At 40.3% G+C, this 23,278-nt stretch overlaps 1 protein-coding gene across 1 annotated transcript in view; it reads left to right on the top strand.

Moving 5' to 3' along the window:
• The window catches only part of THEGL (theg spermatid protein like), a 63,392-nt gene extending 54,855 nt beyond the window's left edge, over positions 1 to 8,537 (top strand). The window contains exons 7-9 of the mRNA XM_043969620.1: positions 2,318 to 2,449; positions 5,255 to 5,430; positions 6,659 to 8,537. Of these exons, the coding sequence (XP_043825555.1) occupies positions 2,318 to 2,449; positions 5,255 to 5,430; positions 6,659 to 6,773 (423 nt within the window). The 3' untranslated portion in view covers positions 6,774 to 8,537. The remainder of the gene's footprint in view (positions 1 to 2,317; positions 2,450 to 5,254; positions 5,431 to 6,658) is intronic.
• The last annotated feature ends 14,741 nt before the right edge of the window (positions 8,538 to 23,278 follow it).

The following is a 23,278-nucleotide window of genomic DNA, read 5'->3' on the forward strand; positions in this document are numbered from 1 at the left end:
CAAAATCATTTAAGAGTCTTTGAAAGACATAATGATAGCAGTAACTCTTCAAATATCTTTTGATCAAAAACATTAGATGAAGCATCAAACATGGAGATCATCAAAGGTATTCATCACTGAGGGAGGAGATGAAGCTCTGAAATATTGCAGAACCTCCTGGAAGATATCCAAAACTAGCCTGACCATCTGCACAGGAAAGACCAAGTGGATGTAGTACCTACTGCCCATGACTTTGACATGAATTGTAGGGACTACCAATGCAACTTGCCCATTGGAACATATACTTGGGATAGATGGTGCAGTGTTTTGGAGAAGGAGGGAGGTTGGTCTGGATTGCCTTCAAAAGGCTGCAAAGCTCTTTTAATAGCCCCAGGATTCCCTCAGAAACAAAGGTTTATCCTTTTAATACTATTACTGAGGCAGGTAGGTGGTACAGTGGATAGAGCACCAGCCCTGGAGTCAGGAGGACCTGAGTTCAAATCCGACCTCAGACATTTGACACTTACTAGCTGTGTGACCCAGGGAAAGTCACTTAACCTTCATAGACCCACCCCCCCCCCCCAAAAAAAAAAGAAAAAGAGGAAGCTCCAATACTTTCCTATTCCTTCTAGTATCAAATGCAAATTTCTCTGTCATATAAGCCCATGATAATCTTACTTCAACCTACCTTTCCAGACACATTACTATCATTAGCATGCTATTCATTCCAGCCACACTAGTTTACTTGCTATTCCTAACACATGCCGTCCAATCTCTTTGTGTCTTGGAGGCTGACCACATTTGCCTGGAATGCATACCCTCTTCATGTCCAACCTCTTTAGATAGAATCCATAGCAGGTGCAGCTAGGTGGTGCAGTGGATAAAGCACTGGCCCTGGATTCAGGAGGACCTGAGTTCAAATCTGGCCTCAGATACTTGACACTAGCTGTGTGACCTTGGGCAAGTCACTTAACCCTCATTGCCATGCCACAAAAAAAATTAAATTAAATTAATTTTTTAAAAAAGATAGAATCCAAAGCTTTATTCAAAGTTCAACCTCATCCCCCTCACCCCCATAGTGGCCCTTTCCTGATTCCCTCAGTTATTATTGCTTCCAACCCAAATGCTTCATATTTACTTTTTATATATTTTGTTTCTATTTATAAGTATATTGTTGCTTCCTCTTATAGAATTAAGCTCCATGGAGGTAGGTGTTTTTTATTTTTATCTTTGTAACCCCAGGGAGTCATTGTGGTTGGTGCATAGTAAGTGCTTAATAAATGCTCATTGATTGATTGATCATATATTTTGGGGGGGGGCGGTCAATGAGGGTTAAGTGCCTTGCCCAGGATCACACAGGACTGATCATATTTGACCTCCTTGAGGATATTGGGATCACTGAGTCAAAGAGTATGAACAATTTTGTGACTTTTCTCACATATCTCCTCAGTATTTTCTAGAATGGTTGGACCAGTTTACAGATTCATCAACAGAGTGTGTGTATGTGTGTGTGTGTGTGTGTGTGTGTGTGTGTCTTCCCATAATCTTTCCAAAATTGACTATTTTCATCTTTTATCATCTTTGAAATATTTAAAGGTATGAGGTGAAACCTCTGAGTTGTTTTTTTGTTTGTTTGTTTTTTGGTTTTTTTTGGTGGGGCAATGAGGGTTAAGTGACTTGCCCAGAGCCACACAGCTAGTAAGTGTCAAGTGTCTGAGGCCGGATTTGAACTCAGGTCCTCCTGAATCCAGGGCCGGTGCTCTATCCACTGCGCCACCTAGCTGCCCCCTGAGTTGTTTTTACTTGTATTTCTCATATTTTTAGTGACTTACAACAATCTTTTATATGGTTGCTGATAGTTTTTCATTTCTCCTTCAAATACTTTTTGTTCATATTCTTTGACTTGTTATCCATTGGGGAACGGCTCTTAGTCTTAAAAAATTGTGTTAATCTCAACATATCTTAGATATCAGACTTTTATCAGAGACATTTGATGCAAAGATATTTTCCCCTTTGTAATTTCCCATCTTATTCTAGCTACATTAGTTTTATTCAGGTAAAATGGACTTTATCTTTTTTTTCTTTGAAAGCTATCCAAATAATATTTCACATCATTATCTATCTTCTTTCTAATTTGTAGTTTTACAATGAGGTTTCTAAAAAAAAAAAACCTAGTTGAAATTGGCACACACAGTTATCCTCTTAGTACACACAATTTTCCTTTCTTCTAACTCTACTAAGAAAAGTGGTTCACTGATCAGGCCAAGAAATGTAATATTGATCTGATTGATGTCTTTTGTAAGTAGTCAATGTGTACTGTTTTATTTTCCTTGTATAGGTTGAAACAAAGATTACACCTGCTGCTCTTCATGCAAATCCCTCATCAAGAGTGATTTCTCTTTCAGAACCAAGGATCAAAACAGAAACATTATATTTCGAAAGAGGAAGGAATGATTTGCCAATTCGCCCTGTAAGAAAGATACTATTTTTCTTCCCTGTTGTGGAGGGAAAGATTCTACTTCTGGCTGGTTCCTTAATGTTAGAACAATGGGCCAGATAGAAAAAAACAGCTAAAATTTAATGAGATTAACTGAAAAGTTCTACACTTGAAAAAAAGAAAACAACCTTGCAAGTATTGGGTGGAGGGGGAAACATAGTGAGATGGAAGATTCTATGAAAAATAAGGTCAGGGGCTTTAGTCAATTAGAAAGTCAATATGAATCAGCAGTATGATCTATCCAGCAGAACAGCTAATGTGACTTTACGCTTCATTGAGAAACATAGTATCCAGAACACAGATCCAATTCTGCCAGATGCTGTTCGGGCCAGAACACATATGGAAATCCATATTCAGGTTTAGCCACACATCTTGGGAAAGACTTGGTTAAGACATGTCCGATAGAAGGTAAGTAGAATGATGAAAGGACTGGAGACTATGCCATAGCAGGGAAGGTCAGCTGAAGGAACTGGGAATGTTCAGCTGAAAGAAGAGAAGATTGGAAGGGCCTGTGATAGTTTTCTTCAGATATTTCTAGGTCTGATATGTGAGAGTTTAGATTTTTTTCTGCTTAGTCTCAGAGCAATGGGTGGAAGTTATAGAGAGATTTCGGCTCAATATAAGAAAAGAAAACTTCATAACAATGAGAGCTTTCCAAAAATAGAATGAGCTTCCTTCTCTAATCCCTCCACTGGAAGTTTTCAAAAAGACACTGTGTGACTTCTTGTTGGGGGTGTCATAGAAGGAAAGAGAGCACTAGATTTGGGTAAAAGAGGATCTGGGTTCAAATCTTGGATCTGCCTCTTCCTAATTGTATGACCTCAGACAAATCATTTAATCTCTCCCAGTTCAGATTTTTCATGTGTATAATGAGGGATCTAGACTAGATCATCTATTAAATCCCATTTATCTCTAGCTCTAGGTTTATGATTTATGACCTATAGGCTCCAGATTGGATGAGGTGGTCTCTGAATTCTCTTGCAGTTCTATCATTCTATAAATTCTAGCCCTATTCCCCTAGGGCATCTTAGAAGAGTATTCTATGGAAAGAAGGGATACCTGGGCATACAATCCAGAGTTGTGCCTGGTGTGGGGTTTGCACGGTTGGGCACTCACTAAATACCGGCAGCTCATGCTTCATGCTAGGTGGTGTTGAAGGGTCCTAAAGAATGACTTGAATTGTAGCTCAGGGATTTAATGTGGGATTCAATTAGGCGGTTTGACCTAGTGGAAAGAGTGTAATGATCGAAATAAGGAGTATGGGATTACAGTGCTACCTGTGACTTGGGTAAATCACATCTCTTGATTCTTCAATCTCCCAATCTGTAAAATGTAATAAGATTTACCTTCCCATGTCCTTCCTCATCTGTAAAATGAAGGGATCAGAGGAAATAAACTCTAAGGTATTTTCCATCTCCTTAGATTCTTAAATTGTTATAAAAGACAGTATAGATGAAAAGCATTATTTTACATAATCCTCATCATAAAATGATGTGATAATGAAATACGTATATATATATATACACATACATACACACACACATACATACATACATAATATTTCAAGACTCAAGGGATGTTTTCTGATGTGAAATTCACTCATTCTTTTTTTGGGGGGGGGCAATGAGGGTTAAGTGACTTGCCCAGGGCCACACAGCTAGTAAGTGTCAAGAGTCTGAGGTTGGATTTGAACTGAGGTCCTCCTGAATCCAGAGCTGGTGACTTACCCACTGTGCTACTTAGCTGCCCCCACTCTTTTTTTTTTAATAAATAAAAGTATTTTATTATTTTCCAGTTACATGTAGAGATAGCTTTCAGCATTTGTTTACATAAGATCTTCAATTCCAAATTTTTCTCCCTCCCTCCCCTCTCTTCTCCTCTCCCCCAGACAGGAGGCAATCCGATATAGGTTTTATATACATATACACACACACACACACATACATATACATAACAACATTAAACATATTTCTGCATCAGTCATGCTATAAGAGAAGAATCAGAGCAATAATGAAAACCCTCAAAATAGAAAAACAACAGCACCAAAAACAAAAGAAATAGTATGGTTCAATCAGCATCCATATTCCACAGTTCTTTTTTTTTTTCTGGATTTGGAGAGCCTTTTCCATCCACTCACTCATTTTTGTTTTTTTTTGGTGAGGCAATTGGGGTTAAGTGACTTGCCCAGGGTCACACAGCTAGTAAGTGTTGAGTGTCTGAGGCCGAATTTGAACTCAGGTCCTCCTGAATCCAGGGCCGGTGTTCTATCAACTGCGCCACCTAGCTGCCCTAAACTCATTCATTTTTTTAAATAAAGATTTGGGGGGCAACTAGATGGCACAGTGGTAAAGCACAGGCCCTGGGTTCAGGAGGACCTGAGTTCAAGTTCAGCCTCAGACACTTGACACTTAACTGTGTGACTCTGGACAAGTCACTTAACCCTCATTGCCCTACCAAAAAAAAATGATTTGAAAGATATGGTGATATTGACTAAATATCAATCTTTCTATATCAATGACATGTAATTTCATTAGTGTGGGAGCGCACTCCACATAAGCAGATTGCAACCTGTCTAGAACTAAATGTCTTAGCTACCTTAGACTCAGAAAGAATAAGTGACTTGACCATAGTCAAACAGCTGATGATCTACACCATGGCTCCCCTCATTTTGACGTTGATAGTTTATCATAAAAGCAACATGGAGAAATGTAAAATCACAGATTCATTAAGTTCAGCAGGTTTGGTGGATCTATTTTTGTTTTTTGTTTTCTATTGCAGGTATCCACTGCTGCCATGGCAGCTCAGCCAAGTTCTCGTACACTATTTCTAGCTAAAGCGAAAACTGTGCATGGCGATTATCTCCCAATGCGTCCAGTTCAGCAGCCAGTACGACGCGCTGCCCTAAATTATGTTCCATCACCTAGGATTGAAGCACTATCTACCCCCAATCCAAGGTATGCAGGTACCAACGAAAAAGAGGAGAAATGAGTAGGGAAGGGAGGTGTTAATAAGGAAAAAATTCTAGAAATGAAACATTTTCCAAAAAATCTTACTTGTTACATCTCCCTTGGCAAGTCATTAGCCATTTTGGAATAAAATAGTGAGCTGCTGTTTAAAGTTCAGCAGAACCATTGCTGTCTGGGAGTCAGAAAACTCTGTTCTTGTTCAAACTGTGGGGTTCATTTTCTGTCTGACTTCTTAATTGAGTTATTGCATTTTAGATTTTATTTCTTTTATCTATAAAACAAGCCCGCTCACACTAGGTCCCTGTCATCTAGTAAGAACAAGAAGAGGGTTCATATCATTAATACCTGAAAATGGGGTAGATGATTTGAGTTCTGGAAAAGAAAGATGTAAGCTTGCTAAAAAGTTTTTCTTTTATATAATGTTCATTCTGGTCAATGGTGAATTAAATGAAAAGCACTCTTTCTTTAGAGTGGAGGTGGGGAGGAAAGAATCAAGTGAGTGACTCAGATATACCAGCTGTGTCGTTGGCGGAGTCATGAAGATGACCTGTGGACTGGCAGAGTAGGAGGGCTGATTGGTTCCAAGCTATGGGGGCCTTTATTCTGAAGTCAATTTAAAATGGTATGGGAGGGTACTGTGGTTCAAGGGTGCTGAGAAGTACATCAGAATTTTTTGGTGAGAACCTATGACTTAGTGCATAGTTATGTAGTAGTGAGGAGGGGGCTGGCTTTGAAGTCAGTATCATGTAGGTTCAAGTTCTATTCCTGACACATACCAGCATCATGACCTAGGACAAGTTCTTTCAGCCCTCAGCACCCCCAAGCAACAGTATAAGACTACGTTGCAGTTGTACTGGTCGGGAGAATTTCTTTACTAGGAGCTCTCTCCATCAATGAAATCACAGACCAAAATGATTCTTCAAATAATCAAGTCATTTTTTTTCTCCCCAGGAGACACAAGGGAGCTGGTGGTAGCCTAGGACAGGGGCTCAGGACAGATCTTGTAACAGCTCTGTTTGCTCAGTGTCTTGGCATAAGCCAACCACTTTTAAGTGCCTGTTACCTTTGTAGGGCCCTGCTTATTTGTGAGGCCAGCCATTTCAGGTCATTTAGTTTGTTTTAACAAGTGCTATGCTACTGAGAAATTTCCAGAATTTTCTTTCTAAAATCTTTTGCTTATTTTCTGTTGATTTTTTTCCCCTTGACTTTGTTTCAGAAATCCTTTGACTGTGAATGCTATTAACCTAGATGCCTTTAAAGTTAAGGAAACTGCTAAAGTAGCAATCTGTTCACCGAGAATAGTGAAACTGGCGGAGCCTATTAAACGTTGAACGTGCAGAACACAATTACTTCCAACAACAGTTATGTGTCTTGATTTCATCCTAAGATGTTTGGCTCTCCTTTTCTGCCAGAAAACACTTGCTGAGACCTCTGGGAGAATCACTGTAATGATTAAACAGCAATTGTTTCTTCTGAGCACTTTTTGAGTGTGTATTTCTAGTCTCCAACATTTCCCTTCACTCCCACCAAAAACGTGAGAAGTTACTAATGGTGGCATGTCTCATTATCATCCTTTTAAGTGAAAGAAAACATGCCCTTTTTATTGATTAGCCTGAAGTGTGAGCTCTTCTTGTATTTTCTTGTGTTTCATTTATTTTATTTTCTAATAAGGTTAGTGTTCCCATAGTATGACAATATTTCTGTCCTTTTCTTCTCATAATATGCACATGTGACTTTATCCTTCTTACAATAAGTAATTTTGTTCCTATACTATTGTTTTTAATTAGCTGGATATTGCATTATTATCAGCAATTATACATTGATAAGAAAGGCCAAGTTCTCTCATTTTGTTCTGGATGTAATATAAATGATGTGTTATTAACCCAAAGTGTCACATTTCCCCCAACCTTTCTCTATCTATGTATGCCCAGTCTCGTGTAAAATAAGTTCCTTGGTCAATACAGTTGTTATAGGACTACTTGAAAACAGCAGAAAGTTTGACAAGATCACTCAATGGCACACCTGCACAGGTTTTACATTTTCAAGATTCCAAGGCACATGCAAATTTTACTTTAGACAAAATCACATAACTGAAAAAGAGATAAAAGCAAAGTAGTGAATAATTCTTGGGAAACTATACTTAAGGTCATTTAATTCTATCTCCACACTCTTCATGTTGAAGGAATACCAATTTTATGTTATATAGACATAAGGTTTATAAGAAGATCTTATTGAAAATTAGGGTAAGGAGCTGACTAAATGCCAAGAGGTTGCTGCAAATGATAGATTAAAGAAGGAGGCTAATTCTGTGGTAACAAGATTTCTACTAAAGCCTTTTATTTCTGGGATTCTTAATCATACAAAAAGTTGATGGGATAGAGTCTCAGGCAATTGCCATATGCAGCTTAGGCTCCCCCCAGAAAAGTTTTATGATCACATGAGAAATTCTAATTAATGCATTAATTTCATATAATCAATTCTGTATTCTAAGTTACCTTTCTACATATTTTAGCAAAGCTCTTCCCTCTGAGCCAGTTTAAAATTTAGCCTGTTCATAAGTCACTGTAATGGAAGGGGAAAGATTTGTTATTAACCATACTTATAGCTCATGTGAAAATTCCAGGACATCTGTTTGTTACCTATAAAGACCTACAAGGTGACCTGATATATTTCTACAAGATATATTGTCCATACTTGCCTGTTCTTGTACAATGAAGGAGAACCTTACCTCTCTAACCTTTCTAGGCACCTGGGGGTTTGTTAACTCAGGTACACTAACAAGGTCTGCAATATACAGATGGATCTCATAAATCAATCAAGCATTTCTTAATGACAGAGAGGGGTGGTTATTGGCCCTACATAGGGGTTAGCCCACTCTCTTGATGTAACCAATCATGTTGTTCCTCACCCCCATGATGTTATCTACCCTATAACTAATTGCATTGTCTTTCCCACCTACCCAACCCTGTTCTTTGTTTTGTGCTTCCCTAAAAACTCTAAAAAATGTTGTTAACCCCATAACTGGGTCTTAGCTTTGCTGGGGAAGCTAAGAACCTATTTATTGATAAATTTGTGCTTTATCAATAAATTGAATTTGCTCGGAACTATGTGCCTCAGTTTTTCTCAAATTTCAAACACAACACATTCATTCACCTGTACCAGGTTGTCACTCCCCTGCTCCCTTTCTCTCTCCTGTCCCTACATAAATGTGCTAAGTGTAGCTACAATAAACAACATACCCAGTGGAGACAAAACACAGGGCCTGCCCAAGGATTTTTCAGTGCATCATCCCAAACACAAGTTTCCTGGCGGAGACAGAGAAAAGCCTATTCCAGTAATGGCCCTAAGAGGACTAGACCAAAACAGTCTTCTCCTTCCCAAACCCAAGAAACTTACCTGGGTCTGAGTTGCTCTTCACCAGCAACTGAATCTGTCCCAAGTCTCCTCAGTAGTGACCAGTCTATTATTTTTTTGGGGGGGGGGCAATGAGGGTTAAGTGACTTGCCCAGGGTCACACAGCTAGTAAATGTCAAGTGTCAGGCCTGATTTGAACTCAGGTCCTCCTGAATCCAGAGCTGGTGCTTTATCCACTGTGCCACCTAGATGCCCCCACAGTCTATTATTATTAATAGAAGGCTCCATTCTTCCTCCTCCTTAAACCACCCAAGCCCATATATGAATAATACAACTAAACTGGAGTGACTTGGCACTCTTCATCTTCGAAGAGAACTTGAGGGGCAGCTTGGTGGTGCAGTGGATAGAGCATCAGCCCTGGATTCAGGAGGACCTGAGTTCAAATCTGGCCTCAGACACTTAACACTTACTAGCTGTGTGACCCTGGGCAAGTCATTTAACCCCAATTGCCTCACCAAAAAAAGAAGAAGAAGAAGAAGAGAACTTGACCATGTTAACATAATTCCCTTCTTCAAATCTCTCCTCCCTCTGGTCCTCTGGTGAAGATGGTCTATGCCTCTAATTAAGGAGGAGGAACATCTTTGGCAGATAGTCTCTTATGCAGTCTCTGGCCCATAGCCTTTGTATCATCATGGTTCCTACTTTTGGCAGCCATGCAAAATATACTTATCTCATACTTTTTTAATCCTGCCCGCATGGAGATGGATAGTTCCACATGAAATAGGGGGAATACATTGGTTTGAAGTACAAAACGTGAAAGACTGGGTGAATTTTCTAGGTTCATGGTAGTCCTAGATTATTAGTTCAATCGCTGAGGGAATTACTCTGAATATCTGTTGTCAACAACCTACCTAGGAGGGTCTTCCTACTGGGAGATATATGATCTAGCCAGACTGAATATCCAGGTTCCCAAATTGAAGGCTGTGTTCTCTACTGATTTCCCTCTTACTTTCTTTGCTCCTTGGTTTAGGGGCTTAAATTCTACTTTGTAATAATAGCTAATAATAATAATAATAGCTAACATTTATATAGCACTTACTGCATGCCAGGCACTGTGCTAAATGCTTTACAATTGTTATCTCATTTGGTTCTCACAACAACCCCAAGAGGTAGGTGCTATTATTATCCTCATTTTTTTTTAACAGATGGAAAAACCGAGGTAAGCAGAGTTTAAGTGACTTGCCCAGGGTCACACAGCTACTAAGTGTCTGAGTTCGGATTCAAACTCAGGTACTGCCACATTATTATATCAATAAATGCAGAAGTTTTTCAATTTAATATTTTTCCCCAATTACATGTAAAAATAATTTTTAACATTTTTAAATTTTGAGTTTCAAATTTTCTCCCTCCTTCCTTTCTCCCCTCATTAAGAAGGTAAGCAATCTGATATAGGTTATATGTGTGCAATCATACAGAACATTTCCATATTAGTTATGTTGTGAAAGGAAATATAAAAAAGGCAAGAAAAATAAAGTTTAGAAAAGTGTGCTTCGATCAATGCAGAAGTTTTTTTTTGACAAAGTACAGTACTCATTTGTGTTTAAAAAAACCCTATACAAAACATAGGCACTTAAGAATATTTTTCATGTGATATAAAGTATCTAAAACCCAAAGGTAGTATTGTATGCAGTGAGAAAAATACTAAAACGTTTCCCAATAACTATAGGAAAAAAGCAAGGATTTGCCCTACTATTTTTTGATATTCAAGAAATGCTAGAAATAACAGTGATAAGAGAGAAAAAAAATCTAGACAGAAGAAAAAAAACTCTCCTCATTTTCTTTTTTCTTTTTTTTTTTTAGTGAGGCAATTGGGGTTAAGTGACTTGCCCAGGGTCACACAGCTAGTAAGTGTTAAGTGTTTGAGGCCAGATTTGAACTCAGGTACTCTTGACTCCAGGGCTGGTGCTCTATCCACTGCACCACCTAGCTGCCCCCTCCTCATTTTCTAATGACATGAAGTTTTACTTAGAAATACTAGAGAATCCGCAAAGGAACTAATTGAGTTCCTTTCAGTAGTTTCAGTGAGGTATCAGGCTACAAAATAAACCCACCAAAAAAAGCAACATTTTTATAACATAAAAGTAATAAAATCTGGGAGGGAACAATAGAAAAGAAAGTCCCCAAATATTGTTTATCTAGATAAAATTATTTAAATGTTTCTGAATGAAATAATGAGCAAGATAATAATTGGGCATTTGGCACTTATGGTTGATCCATGAGCCAATGTGCTGGGTCAAAGGGTATGATGGTTTTATAGCCCTTTGGGCAACATTCCAAATTGTTCTCCAGAATGGTTGCTGCCTTTACTCTGCTGTCTTAAGGTCATATGTTCCATCTCGCTCTCAAATTCTATGAATCTGCCAAGAGGCTTCACAGGAGGCACTAGTATATTTGACTAATTCACTACTACACACTACCCAGTCCGTGCCCATAATGGCAAAAGAACACAGTTCAGCTACAAACAGCTTGGTACTCTGCCTTGTCATAATGCTAACCCAGCTCACTGCCTTCAGCTTTGCCAGGATTTCAGACCCTGGTGCTGACCAGGATGGTGTAAAAAGATGGTACTGAAAGAGGTAAGCACATGGAGTATGTTTCTATAGTGTATTATTTCTGTCTGGAAATACCAGATAGCATTAATCAAACTATTGGTAGTGTGGGCTTTCCAAGCAACTGTCCTTAAAATATTAAGAGGGGGACAGAGGTGACTGTCTAACCTCTGCCACCCAGGATTCAGTGACCCCTGGAACTGACACAACCTTGGAGAGACAGATTAGCTCAGAGAGACTGTTTTCAAAGACATATCATCTGCTGAACCTGGCTGTATCTTGTCATCACAGCACCTCCCTTAGATGTCAATAATCTAGCTCTTAGGCAATGAACAGCATAGGGAAACCCAACCCTGCAACCCCCCTATACCACCAGGATTCCAATGAAATGGTAATATAATCCACCAACCTAGAGGAAATAAATCCCATTACTCAATAACATTGGTTGGAAACTTTTTTTTTTTTTTTGGTGAGGCAATTGGGGTTAAGTGACTTGCCCAGGGTCACACAGCTAGTAAGTGTTAAGTGTCTGAGGCCAGATTTGAACTCAGGTACTCCTAAATCCAGGACTGGTGCTCTACCCACTGTGCCACCTAGCTGCCCCATAATAAATCTTTTTGTTTGTTTGTTTTTGTTTTTGCATGGCAATGAGAGTTAAGTGACTTGCCCAGGATCACACAGCTAGTTAGTCAAGTGTCTGAGGTTGGATTTGAACTCAGGTCCTCCTGAATCCAGGGCTGGTGCTTTATCCACTACACCACTTAGCTGCCTGTATTTTTATCTTTTGAGGCCCCTCCCAGCTGTGTTTTATTCTATGCTAAACTAATTGATAACTGTAAAGATACCCCTATGTAGGATGACACTGGGAACCAAGGGTAGTCTGCTGGTATCTATTCTCAAAGCCCATTGTTAAATCTTTACCGCTAGTACTTATACCTTGGAATTGGTAAATGCTACAAATCAGGACTTAATTAATTGTTTTGTTGATTGTCTAGACTTAAGAAAGTGGTGGAGAAAATATTAATAATGCAAATTAAACTTAAAGGTGTGTCATGTGTATATCTCTCTTCTGGAGAGCACCCCCTAGCTGGGAACCTTCCTATACTGTATGTCCAGTGATTATTTGAAGAGCAATACCAGGAGAAATGGGCTTCCCTCCTCATACCTTGGCACCCACCCCTCCTTGTACCTCATGGTCTTACTCAGTTCCCAAAAGATTCCTGTTATATACAAGGATAATAAGAATGTCTTCTACCACAAAACAACAACAACAAAAAAAATCTATGAAGACCCTGCATCAGGAACATGGGCAGATTATACTTCTTTCCTAGTTGAATTTCCACCACTGAATTAGAGCTCCTCAAATAAGAATATTCAGGATAAGTTTTACATTGTAGGAGGTAGAGTTGGCAAAGATGGGGGAAATGATGCAATTTGGGCTTAGATGTGTTTTCTTGTGAGGAGATAGAATAGTCTAACTGAGAAAAAGAGTATAAAAGGAAGCCTTTAGCCTGGAGGGAGAACACTTTGGAAACTGCAAAAATCAATTGGCTGGTTTCCCTAGGCGTAGGACCACGTGCTTGGTGTTGAATTGCCCCAGGAGCAGGCATGGGCTTCTCCTTTAAATAGATGTTCTAAATCCCCTAATTCAACATCTAACAAACCAGGCATAAACTTTGGCAACTAATGAATTACCAGCAATCCTTTATATTAAAGGAGACTGGATTGGCTGCTGGCTAAGTTGATCCCCACACCTTACCAACACACTCTGTTTTTCCGGCTCCTGCTTCTGGGGGTGTTTGCTTCCACAGAGCCTACTCAGGGAGGTCCTGGCACATATTCACATCTTTCTGATGTGACATTCCAAACTGACGCATGAACGTGAAGGTAACTAGATTGTAATCTTTCATTTTTTTCCACACAAGAAGGGAATGCTAGATGAGAAAATCTTTCCCCATCCATCATTGAGGTTCATTTTCCTGCTGTCTCTCTAAGGCCAAGGTAGACAGCTAGAACATGATTAGTAACCAAGTGTCAGTTTGGCCATCTGGGTTCAAGAGAATGGAACAGCTAGGAGCTATAGGGGGCAAAGGCTAGGAAGGAAGAGAGCTATAGGCAAATACTGATCAACCTGTCAAATAGCATTCATTAAATACATATTATATTCGAGGCAATGGTCTCTCATCAATTAGATGGTCTTTTTTCAGTCAATCTTTCTAGAACCTGTTTCGTTTGATCCTGTTTACCACCCACTCTGGAGCAGCTAGGTGGCACAGTAGATAGAGTACTGAGCCTGGAGTCAGGATGACTCATCTTCTTGAGTTCAAATCCGGCTGCAGATACTTACTAGCTGGGTGACCCTAGGCAAGTCACTTAATCCCTTTGCCTCAGTTTCCTCATCTGTCAAATGAGATGAAAATGGCAAACCATTCCAGTATCTGCCAAGAAAACCCCAAATGGAGTCATGAAGAGTTGGAGACATGACTGAACAACAAAAGTACCCAAGCCTCCTGGATATTCTTTATTCTTTGCGTTTTCATGACATGGCTCTCTTCTGGTCCTCCTCCTCCTGATTCTATCGGACCACTCCTTCTAGTCTTCTTTGCTGGCTCATCATATCACAATCCCCACCTGTGGGTGCTCCCCAAGGTTCTGTCCTAGGCTCTCTTCTCCTCTCCCTCAGTAACCTTATCTGCTTCCATGGGTTTAACTATCATCTCTATGCAACAAACTCCCAGATCAAGTGCCAGACTCTCTTTGGAACCTCATTGCTTTTTTTTTTTTTTTTTGGTGAGGCAACTGGGGTTAAGTGACTTGCCTAGGATCACAGCTAGTAATTGTTAAGTGTGTGAGGCCAGATTTGAACTCAGGTCCTTCTGAATCCAGGGCCGGTGCTCTATCCATTGCACCACCTAGCTGCCCCCCTCATTGCTTTTTTTTTAAATCATAAAAGTATTTTATTGTTTTCCAGTTACATGTAAAGATAGTTTTCAACATTTGTTTTCATAAGATTTTTAGTTCCAAATTTTTCTCCCTCCCTCCTCCCCAAGACAGAAAGCAATCTGATATAGGTTTTATATATATATACAATCACATGAAACATATTTCTGCATTAGTCGTGTTGTGAAAGAAGAATCAGAACAAAAGGGGAAAACCTCAAAAAAAAAAAAAGCAGAAACAGTATGGTTCAATCTGCATTCAGAATCCACAGTTCTTCTTTCTGGATGTGGAGAACATTTTTCATCATGAGTCCTTTGGAGTTGTCTTGGATCATTGTATTGCTGAGAAGAGCATAGTCTATCACGGCTGATCATCACATAGTATTGCTGTTACTGTGTACTATGTTCTCCTGGTAGAACCTCATTCTTGCATCAACTATAGCCTATTGCACCTTTCAAGTTGAATGTTGGGGAACATCTTAAACTCAACATGCCCTGAACTGAACTCATCATTCCCCCTAAATATTTGCCTCTTCCCAATGTGTCTATTTCTGTCAAAGACACTACCATCCTTCTAGTCTCCAGGTTTATGTCCTGAGTATTATTCTGGACTCTTTCTTTACTCTCTGATTCCACATAGCCAATCCATGACCAAATCTTTTTCTTTCTTTTTTTTTTTTGCAGGACAATGGGGGTTAAGTGACTTGCCCAGGGTCACACAGCTAGTAAGTGTCAAGTGTCTGAGTCCAGATTTAAACTCAGGTACTCCTGAATCCAGGGTAGGTGCCTTATTCACTGTGCCACCTAGCTGCCCCCATGACCAAGTCTTACTGTGTCTCCCTTCGTGGTTCCTCTTCTATGAGACCCCTTCATTTCACCTTTTTTGGGTTGTGTCTACATAGGAGTTTGCCATTTTCCTGGCCCAAGAGCGATCTAGACCCAGAAGGTCCAGACAATGCACAGTATGAGTTTTCTTTTCAGCAGGCAAAGGAGTGTAAACAATCAAATCATTTTATACATCCAGCAGGCCAAGTCATTGAATGAAGAAATGGCAAATCTGGCCTCAGGATCTCAGTCCAGTCTGGGTGTAGAGCTTGAGATTTGGTACTAACTGGAACACATGAGAATTTGTGCTTTCCACAGTCTTGTCTGTCTGCTCTCTGGCTTGGACCTCTGTTAGCCCATCCTGAAGCAGGGTGAATGAATTCAGCAGTGAGGCCTCCTCATCATTGCAGTCCCCTTCTCTGCCTTTGCCCTTGCCCTTGAGCTGGCCATTCCTTTGACACAGCTGCATCCTGTCCTTTTCTGTGACTACCTCTTCCCTTGTTCTCAAGCCCAAAGCCATGTCCTATTGCACAACGTAGTAGCTACACATTGAGGAGTTTTATCCTTTCATAATGATAAAAAAAATGATTACATGATGCCTAAGGGTAGCATAACAGCTACCACAACCGTGTACAAATACTTTCTAATGTAAATAAATGCTCATGAAAAATAAAAGACAGGCCCTTTGGGTCAGGCTAATGACTGCTCATCTGAGAGGCAACTGTTCAGAAACTTTTCACATTGGAAAAAAAACACCGCAAGCTTACATTCCAAACTCATTTTTTTTTCCTCTCGTTTCGATGACAAGATAAAATGAGAGTTCAAGACTGTGGGGAAATAAGTAAACTTCTAATTTTTATAAGGTGCATGTGTTAGAAGGGGGAAATGTAATGACCTAATTCATGGTAAGAATTTAAGAAGTGGAAATAACCTTCAGGCAATGTAGCTCCCAAGTAAAGAAGCAACTAGCAGCTGATGGATGTTAAACAGAAGGCTCTCATGTGAACTCTCAGGGCTAGTTTCTAACTATGAGTACTCAAGGATAACTTATTATTTTATCAGTGTAGGGAACTCCTGGCATGGGAGGGCTTTCCACCAAGGCAGATTGCAACTCTATGACCTTGTGGATAAAACCTAGAAAATTGCCTAAGGCACATAAAGTTGAAGTGACTAGTTTAAGGTGACAGCAATAATAAATGTCAGAGGAGGGATTTGAAAGCCCAGTTTTCCTGACTTTAAGCCCCAGAACTCTATCCCCCACACCTCATTACTTCTTAGGTTCACACATCCCTTTAAAAAATGTGGAGCCAGGAGGAGAAAGAAGATGAGGGTTAGGGAAGGTGTGAAAACTGAAGAGGAGCATTCTTGGCAAATGTTTTGGTTCCACCTTTACAGATCACATCCAAAATGGGCTTTTGATGCTTTGAAAAGGTGCATTGTTCATTTTATGAGGCTGGGAGGATTAGACAATAGGAGCAGAGTAAACAGTCTCTGATGCCAAAAAAGCCTTTCTTGGGATCCCAATGTGAGAAAAATGTAAGTTTCAGCTCAATGAATATACCTAGTCTTTAAGGAAAAGTCCAAATCGACCTCACCTTTTTGTTAATAACTACTATATTTAGGGGGCGGCTAGGTGGCGTAGTGGATAAAGCACAGGCCCTGGATTCAGGAGTACCCGAGTTTAAATCCGGCTTCAGACACTTGACACTTAGTAGCTGTGTGACCCTGGGCAAGTCACTTAACCCCCATTGTCCCGCAAAAAAAAAAAAATTAAATAACTACTATATCTAAACAATCCTCATTGTAGCATTCATTAAGCTGTCCAACAAATGTTTGTACAGCAGATTAATACAATGCTTATTATAGTCATCCTCATTATCTATAGTTGGCACATAAGAGTGTGCCAAGTTAGGTGATATAGAACACATCAGATTTTCTATAAGAGTAGTGGATTAAAGTAGATATAGAACACACTATAAATTCAACCTTTGACCCCAGTAAGGAGCAAACCAGAAAAATTTGGTTGCCTACTTGTGAGGAGCTATGATTGCTATCTCTCAGGTTGGGCATGTTCAATGTTTTAGGGGAGTTTCCAGAATTGCTATGTGGACCAGATTGGTTATACCTTTACCACTGAACCAACAATATATATTTGGAGGTAATAGGGGCAGCTAGGTGGTGCAGTGGAGGAAGCAATTGGAATCAGGAAGACTCATCTCCCTGAGTTCAAATCCAGCCTCAGACAGTTACTAGCTGTGTGTTGCCGGGCAAGTCACTTAACCTCAGTTTCCTCATCTTTAAAATGAGCTGGAGAAGAAAATGGCAAACCAGTCTAGTATCTTTGCCAAGAAAACGCCAAATGGGGGGCAGCTAGGTGGCGCAGTGGACAGAGCACTGGCCCTGGATTCAGAAGGACCTGAGTTCAAATCTGGCCTCAGACACTTGACATTTATTAGCTGTGTGACCCTGGGCAAGTCACTTAACCCTCATTGCCCTGCAAAAAAACAAAAAAACAAAAACAAAAAAGAAAACACCAAACGGGGTCATGACTGAACAACAACAACAAGGTCACAGTTATCAAGGATTTTTGACTAGTTGCACGCCCCAGGTATTTTCTACCTTACTTGCAGCTTCTTTTGTTTGTTTGTTCTTTTGTTTGTTTGTTTTTGGTGAGGCAATTGGGGTTAAAAAAAACCAAACAAACCTGAATTCAAGTCCTGTCTTTGAAATTTTCTGTGTGGCAAACTTGGGCAGTCATTTAATCTTTTCCTTCTCCCACACAAGTCTCTGAGACTATAAACTGCAGGTCAAGGGCTGATATGCATTGATAGAGAGAGTTTTCTCACCAAAACCAAAGATCTCGTCAAACTGCAACAAAGGATCATTCTCAAATTATCTCCCAGGGTTCTTGGATACATGGAACACAGCTTGACCATGAATGGACCTTTGGAAATGGTTTTCATCATGTGGATTTTTCACTTTCAGGGCCATTCAAAATAATATCTCTATGACTATCTTTCCTTCTTCACTCTTAGAAATCTTCCAGATTAGATAGAAATTAGCTCTCATCAGGAGCCACCAACACCCAGTTACTAACTTTGATTAGCTCAGTTACCTCCAACTCAATGTGGCTGATCATAAAGGAATTCCATTCTTCCAGGAGAGTGTTAAGGAAACTGAGGCACACAGACGTAAAGTATTTTCTCAGGGTCACACAGCTTGTAAATGTCTGAGGCTAAATTTGAACTCAGATCTTCCTGACTCTGGGCAGCTAGGTGGTACAGTGGATAGAGCACTGGACTTACAGTCAGAAAGACTATCTCCCTGAGTTCAAATATGATCTCAGACACAAGCTATGTGACCGTGGGCAAGTCATTTAACCCTGTTTGTCTTAGTTTCTTCATCTGTAAAATGAGCTGGGGAAGGAAATGGCAAAGCACTCTAGTATCTTTGTCAAGAAAACCCCAAATGGGATCACAAAAATGTCAATCATGACTAAAAACGACTGAACAACAACTTCTTGATTCCGGACCTGGTTCCATATTTTCTGTGTCACCTAGCTGCTTCTAAACAGAGATTGGGAGAACAGAGGGGGGGAGGGGGGAGAGGGAAAGGGAGGGGGGGAGGGGGAGAGAGAGCGAGAGAGAGACAGAGAGAGAGAGAATCTCTCCCTCCTTTGGATCCGTGCTTGGAATTTTGTCCAAGGAGAAAAGACACAAACTTGTGATGGGCGGGGAAAGGGCAAGGAGTGGGGGACATTGACCTCTATACAGTCAAACAGATCTATACGAGAGTTTTCTTCCCCTGGTTCACCCAGAGGAACAACTGTTCATATAATTCCCTGGTACATCTGGAAGACGTCCAGGTCACGCATCCAATGCCAGAAAGCTCTTTGTGCTGAGCTCTATAGCTGCTGCATTCCAGCTGATTCTGGTTTGGGGAGATAACTCCTCTGGGTAGGATCAGGGGAGGGGGACACTAATTCTCAGCTATGTGACTTATCATGGGGGAGGGCTACAATGATTGAGGAGACAGAAGAATGAGAGTAGAAATGAATATTCCTCATATCTTCGAGCCTACTCATTACACTGTCCCTGACTTTGTGCCCTGCTGGATTGGGGAAAGAAAAATTATTCCTATGGTCTTCCTAAGTCTCACCATGACTATACAGAGATGTTCATTTTAAGCCTCTTCACCTCTCAATTACCGCGTGAATAAGCTGTGGTACTCACAGTCCCCTCCAAAAATGGACCCCTCAAACAGATATCCCAGGGTTGAGGACCTTTGTGGGTCAGCATTCACTCAAAACTATAGCTTATGAGTATTCACTGATGCGTTTGTTCATTCATTCATTCATTCATTCACTTATCTATCTATCTATCTATCTATCTATCTATCTATCTATCTATCCATCCATCCATCCATCCATCCATCTATCTATCTATCTATCTATCTATCTGGTGAGGCAATTGGGGTTAAGTGACTTGCCCAGGGTCACACAGCTAGTGTTAAGTGTCTGAGGCTGGATTTGAACTTAGGTCCTCCTGACTCCAGAGCTGGTGTTCTATCCACTACGCCACCTAGCTGCCCCCTGATGCGTTTATTTTTACTAGGTCAACCAAAGAATATGTTCATTCAAAGCAAAAGACATTTAATCAAATAGCATAGCAAGCAAAATAGGTGAAAAGAAAGACGTCCCCCATACACGCAGAGTAAGTTCTTCTACAGGTTTCCAAAACACTATAGAACATATGCGGCCAGCAACATAGCCTCTAATGTCCTGGGGGGATCTTATCCTAAGGGTCTCTGCTGGGGATCTTGCCTGAGATGCTGTTTCCTTGCTACTGCTTAACCATTAGCTGCTATGTGACCTCATAAGGGAGAGGTATCTGTTGGTTCTTTTTTTTTTTTTTAGTGAGGCAATTGGGGTTAAGTGACTTGCCCAGGGTCACACAGCTAGTAAGTGTTAAGTGTCTGAGGTTGGATTTGAACTCAGGTACTCCTGATTCCAGGGCTGGTGCTCTATCCACTGCGCCACCTAGCTGCCCCACTGCGCCACCTAGCTGCCCCTGTTGGTTCTTTAGGTTAACTTCAGAAACTATCTCTTGCTCTTTTTTGATAGGGTCTAACCCAGTCAACCGTGTTCAGCCTGGCAGTTAGCTACTCTAAGAAATGTTTAAGTATGTCTTTTGAACATCTTGTCCTTTGCTGTCACCAGATTCTTCAAATCCAAACTCTTATATGAATTATGGAAGAAGGTTCCTTTTAACTCCTATTATAACCCTAAGGGCAGCTCCAGGCATAGAGTCAGGAAGACTCACCTTTCAGAATTCAAATTTGACCTCAGACACTAGCTGTATGACCCTGGGCAAGTTATTTAACCCTGTTTGCCTCAGTTTCCTCATATGTAAAATGAATTGGAGAAGGAAATGGCAAATTATTTTGATAAGAAAATCCCAAATGGGACCCCAGCCAGGTTCCCTTCAAATCCCAGGGAATCCACTTAGTAAAAGTGCAAAGTTGCTGAGGTAAAGGGATTCTTTTCAGTTCCTATAATGCCCAGGTTATTCTCTCAGATGCAAAACTGCCCTACCTCTTCCCCCAGCAACCCAAATCACTGTATTCCGTACAAAAAGGAGGATAATAAGTTTATTCTATTTCCAACATGGCCAAGACAAGCTATTTGGATGCCCAAGGTCTTTCCCCAGCAATAGTGCTTTTATTTGTTTTTGGTTTTTTGGTGTTTTTTTTTTAGTGAGGCAATTGGGGTTAAGTGACTTGCCCAGGGTCACACAGCTAATAAGTGTTAAGTGTCTGAGGCTAGATTTGAACTCAGGTATTCCTGAATCCAGGGCCGGTGCTCTATCCACTGCACCGCCTAGCTGCCCCTATGCCACCTAGCTGCCCCCTGCAATAGTGCTTTTAGCAAACCTATTTGTGACTAGAGGGTAGGAAAAATTTGCAAAGCATAGCCTGTTATCATGGGGCATTAGTGGGAAATAAACATCTCAGTACTTCTAACCTTCTGAAATGAGAGATTAGAGATTTGTGGCATGTGATATATCTATTTTCTTAGTGCCAGCTATGGTTAGGTGGTTAGGTGACATTAGGAGGGGGTGAAAAGATGCCCTTTCAGACCATCTCTGGCCTCTAATCAATTTTTTAAAGACTCAACTTAGTTCTCAGGATGGGCAGAAATAGTGGATGGGCTTCAGGGCCAGTTCTTCCATCAGGATACTTAATTTAAACGGGAATTTGAGGGAGGAGGGTCAGATGGGAATATTGAGGGATTCTAGGGCAAACCATTATCTATCTGGGCCTTGTTTTCCTCATCTGTAAAATACAGAAGTTAGACTGGATTCAGTACATCCTAAAGAAACTTGGTCATTGAACACTTTAGTTTCTACTAATATGTTGATGGAAACCGTGAGAGGTATTATGATAGCTGGAGAGCCAGTTTGAGAATCAGGATGATCTGAATTGAGTCCTGCCTCTGACTCATATTGGCTGTGTGACCCTGAGCAAATCACTTAACCTCTCATTGTTCTTGTTGTTTAGTCCTTTTCAGTCCTGTCTCTTTATGACCCCTTTGGGATTTTCTTGGTAAAGATACTGGAATGGTTTGCCATTTTCTTCTCCAGCTCATTTTACAGATGAGGAAACTGAGACAAACAGGGTTAAGTGACTTGCCCAGGGACACACAGCTAGAAAGTGTCAGAGGCCAGATTTGAACTTGGGTCTTCCTGACTCCAAGCCCCAATACCCTATTTAGTGCTCCAACCTAGTTGCCCTAACTTCTTATTGCCCCCTAGTAAATCTTTAAGATTATAAATCGCATAACAGTTGCTAATCTGCATTGGTAAAGGGAGTTTCCTTCCTGAGTGTCCCTTAAACTGATGAAATCATAGGTCTACTATTAAACAAAGCATTATTTAATATTCCCGAGGGAAAAATTCCACTAGGATTGATATTTCCCACAGAGCCCTTATTTATATTATAATTACACTAATACCAGAATTTCATGCAACAGCATTTAAAAACACTTGAGCAGCTGATCTCTAAGCTTTTAAGCATTATGATTCTATGTTTCTATTTAAGTATTATAATTATAGGATTCTATTCCCTTTATTATTTTTAAAATTTGAGTTGAACTTTATTTTTTTTTGTGGGGCAATGAGGGTTAAGTGACTTGCCCAGGGTTACACAGCTGGTAAGTGTCAAGTGTCTGAGGTCAGATTTGAACTCAGGTCCTCCTGAATCCAGAGCCAGTGCTTTATCCACTGTGCCACCTAGCTGCCCCCCTATTCCCTTTATTCTTAATTTGAGTAAGAAACTATAGTTTGCTTTTGCAGACACACTATGATCCTGGACTGGTTTTGTGTGCTAAAAGTCACATGTGAAGAAAGCAGAATTTTTATTTAGTCAACAGGAAGGGGACGCTGAGTCATAGGCTACACTGTCCCACAAGAGCTTTGTCCTTTTCTCACTATTAGCAGCACCAAACATTGGGAATACTCACTCATCCCTGCACTGTGCTGGAGGGGCTTAGGGAGAAGCCAGCTCCTTATATTCCACCCAGACATCTACCCATGGGCTATTATGGAATAAGTGTTTTACACCAGAACTAGAAGTCTCAGTGATTTATTATGAGAGAGGATGAAAAGAATGGCAATGTTTGCCAAGGTAGCTATGAATACCAAAGATTCTTTCTTGTCTTCTGGCCTGCCACTCGGTTCTGAAGGCCAGGGCAACTCTTCTGTCTAGAGGGTGTCTAGACTTTTGTTTCTAACAGTATATGGTATATTCCAGTTTATTAACATTTTCCCCCTTCAGCTCTCAACGAAATTTCTTTTCTTTTCTTTCTTTCTTTTTTTTTAGTGAGGCAATTGGGGTTAAGTGACTTGCTCAGGGTCACACAGCTAGTAAGTGTTAAGTGTCTGAGGTCGTATTTGAACTCGGTTACTCCTGACTCCAGGACCAGTGCTTTATCCACTGCACCACCTAGCTGCCCCTCAACGAATTTTCTAAACAGTCTCTCTAACTGAATTTTGAATGGCCATGAAACTTTTAGATATTAAAGTGTTCTCTGTGGCATATGTTAATGTTCAT

The sequence above is a fragment of the Dromiciops gliroides genome, chromosome 6 (genome assembly GCF_019393635.1).
Source record: "Dromiciops gliroides isolate mDroGli1 chromosome 6, mDroGli1.pri, whole genome shotgun sequence".
Taxonomy (NCBI): domain Eukaryota; kingdom Metazoa; phylum Chordata; class Mammalia; order Microbiotheria; family Microbiotheriidae; genus Dromiciops; species Dromiciops gliroides.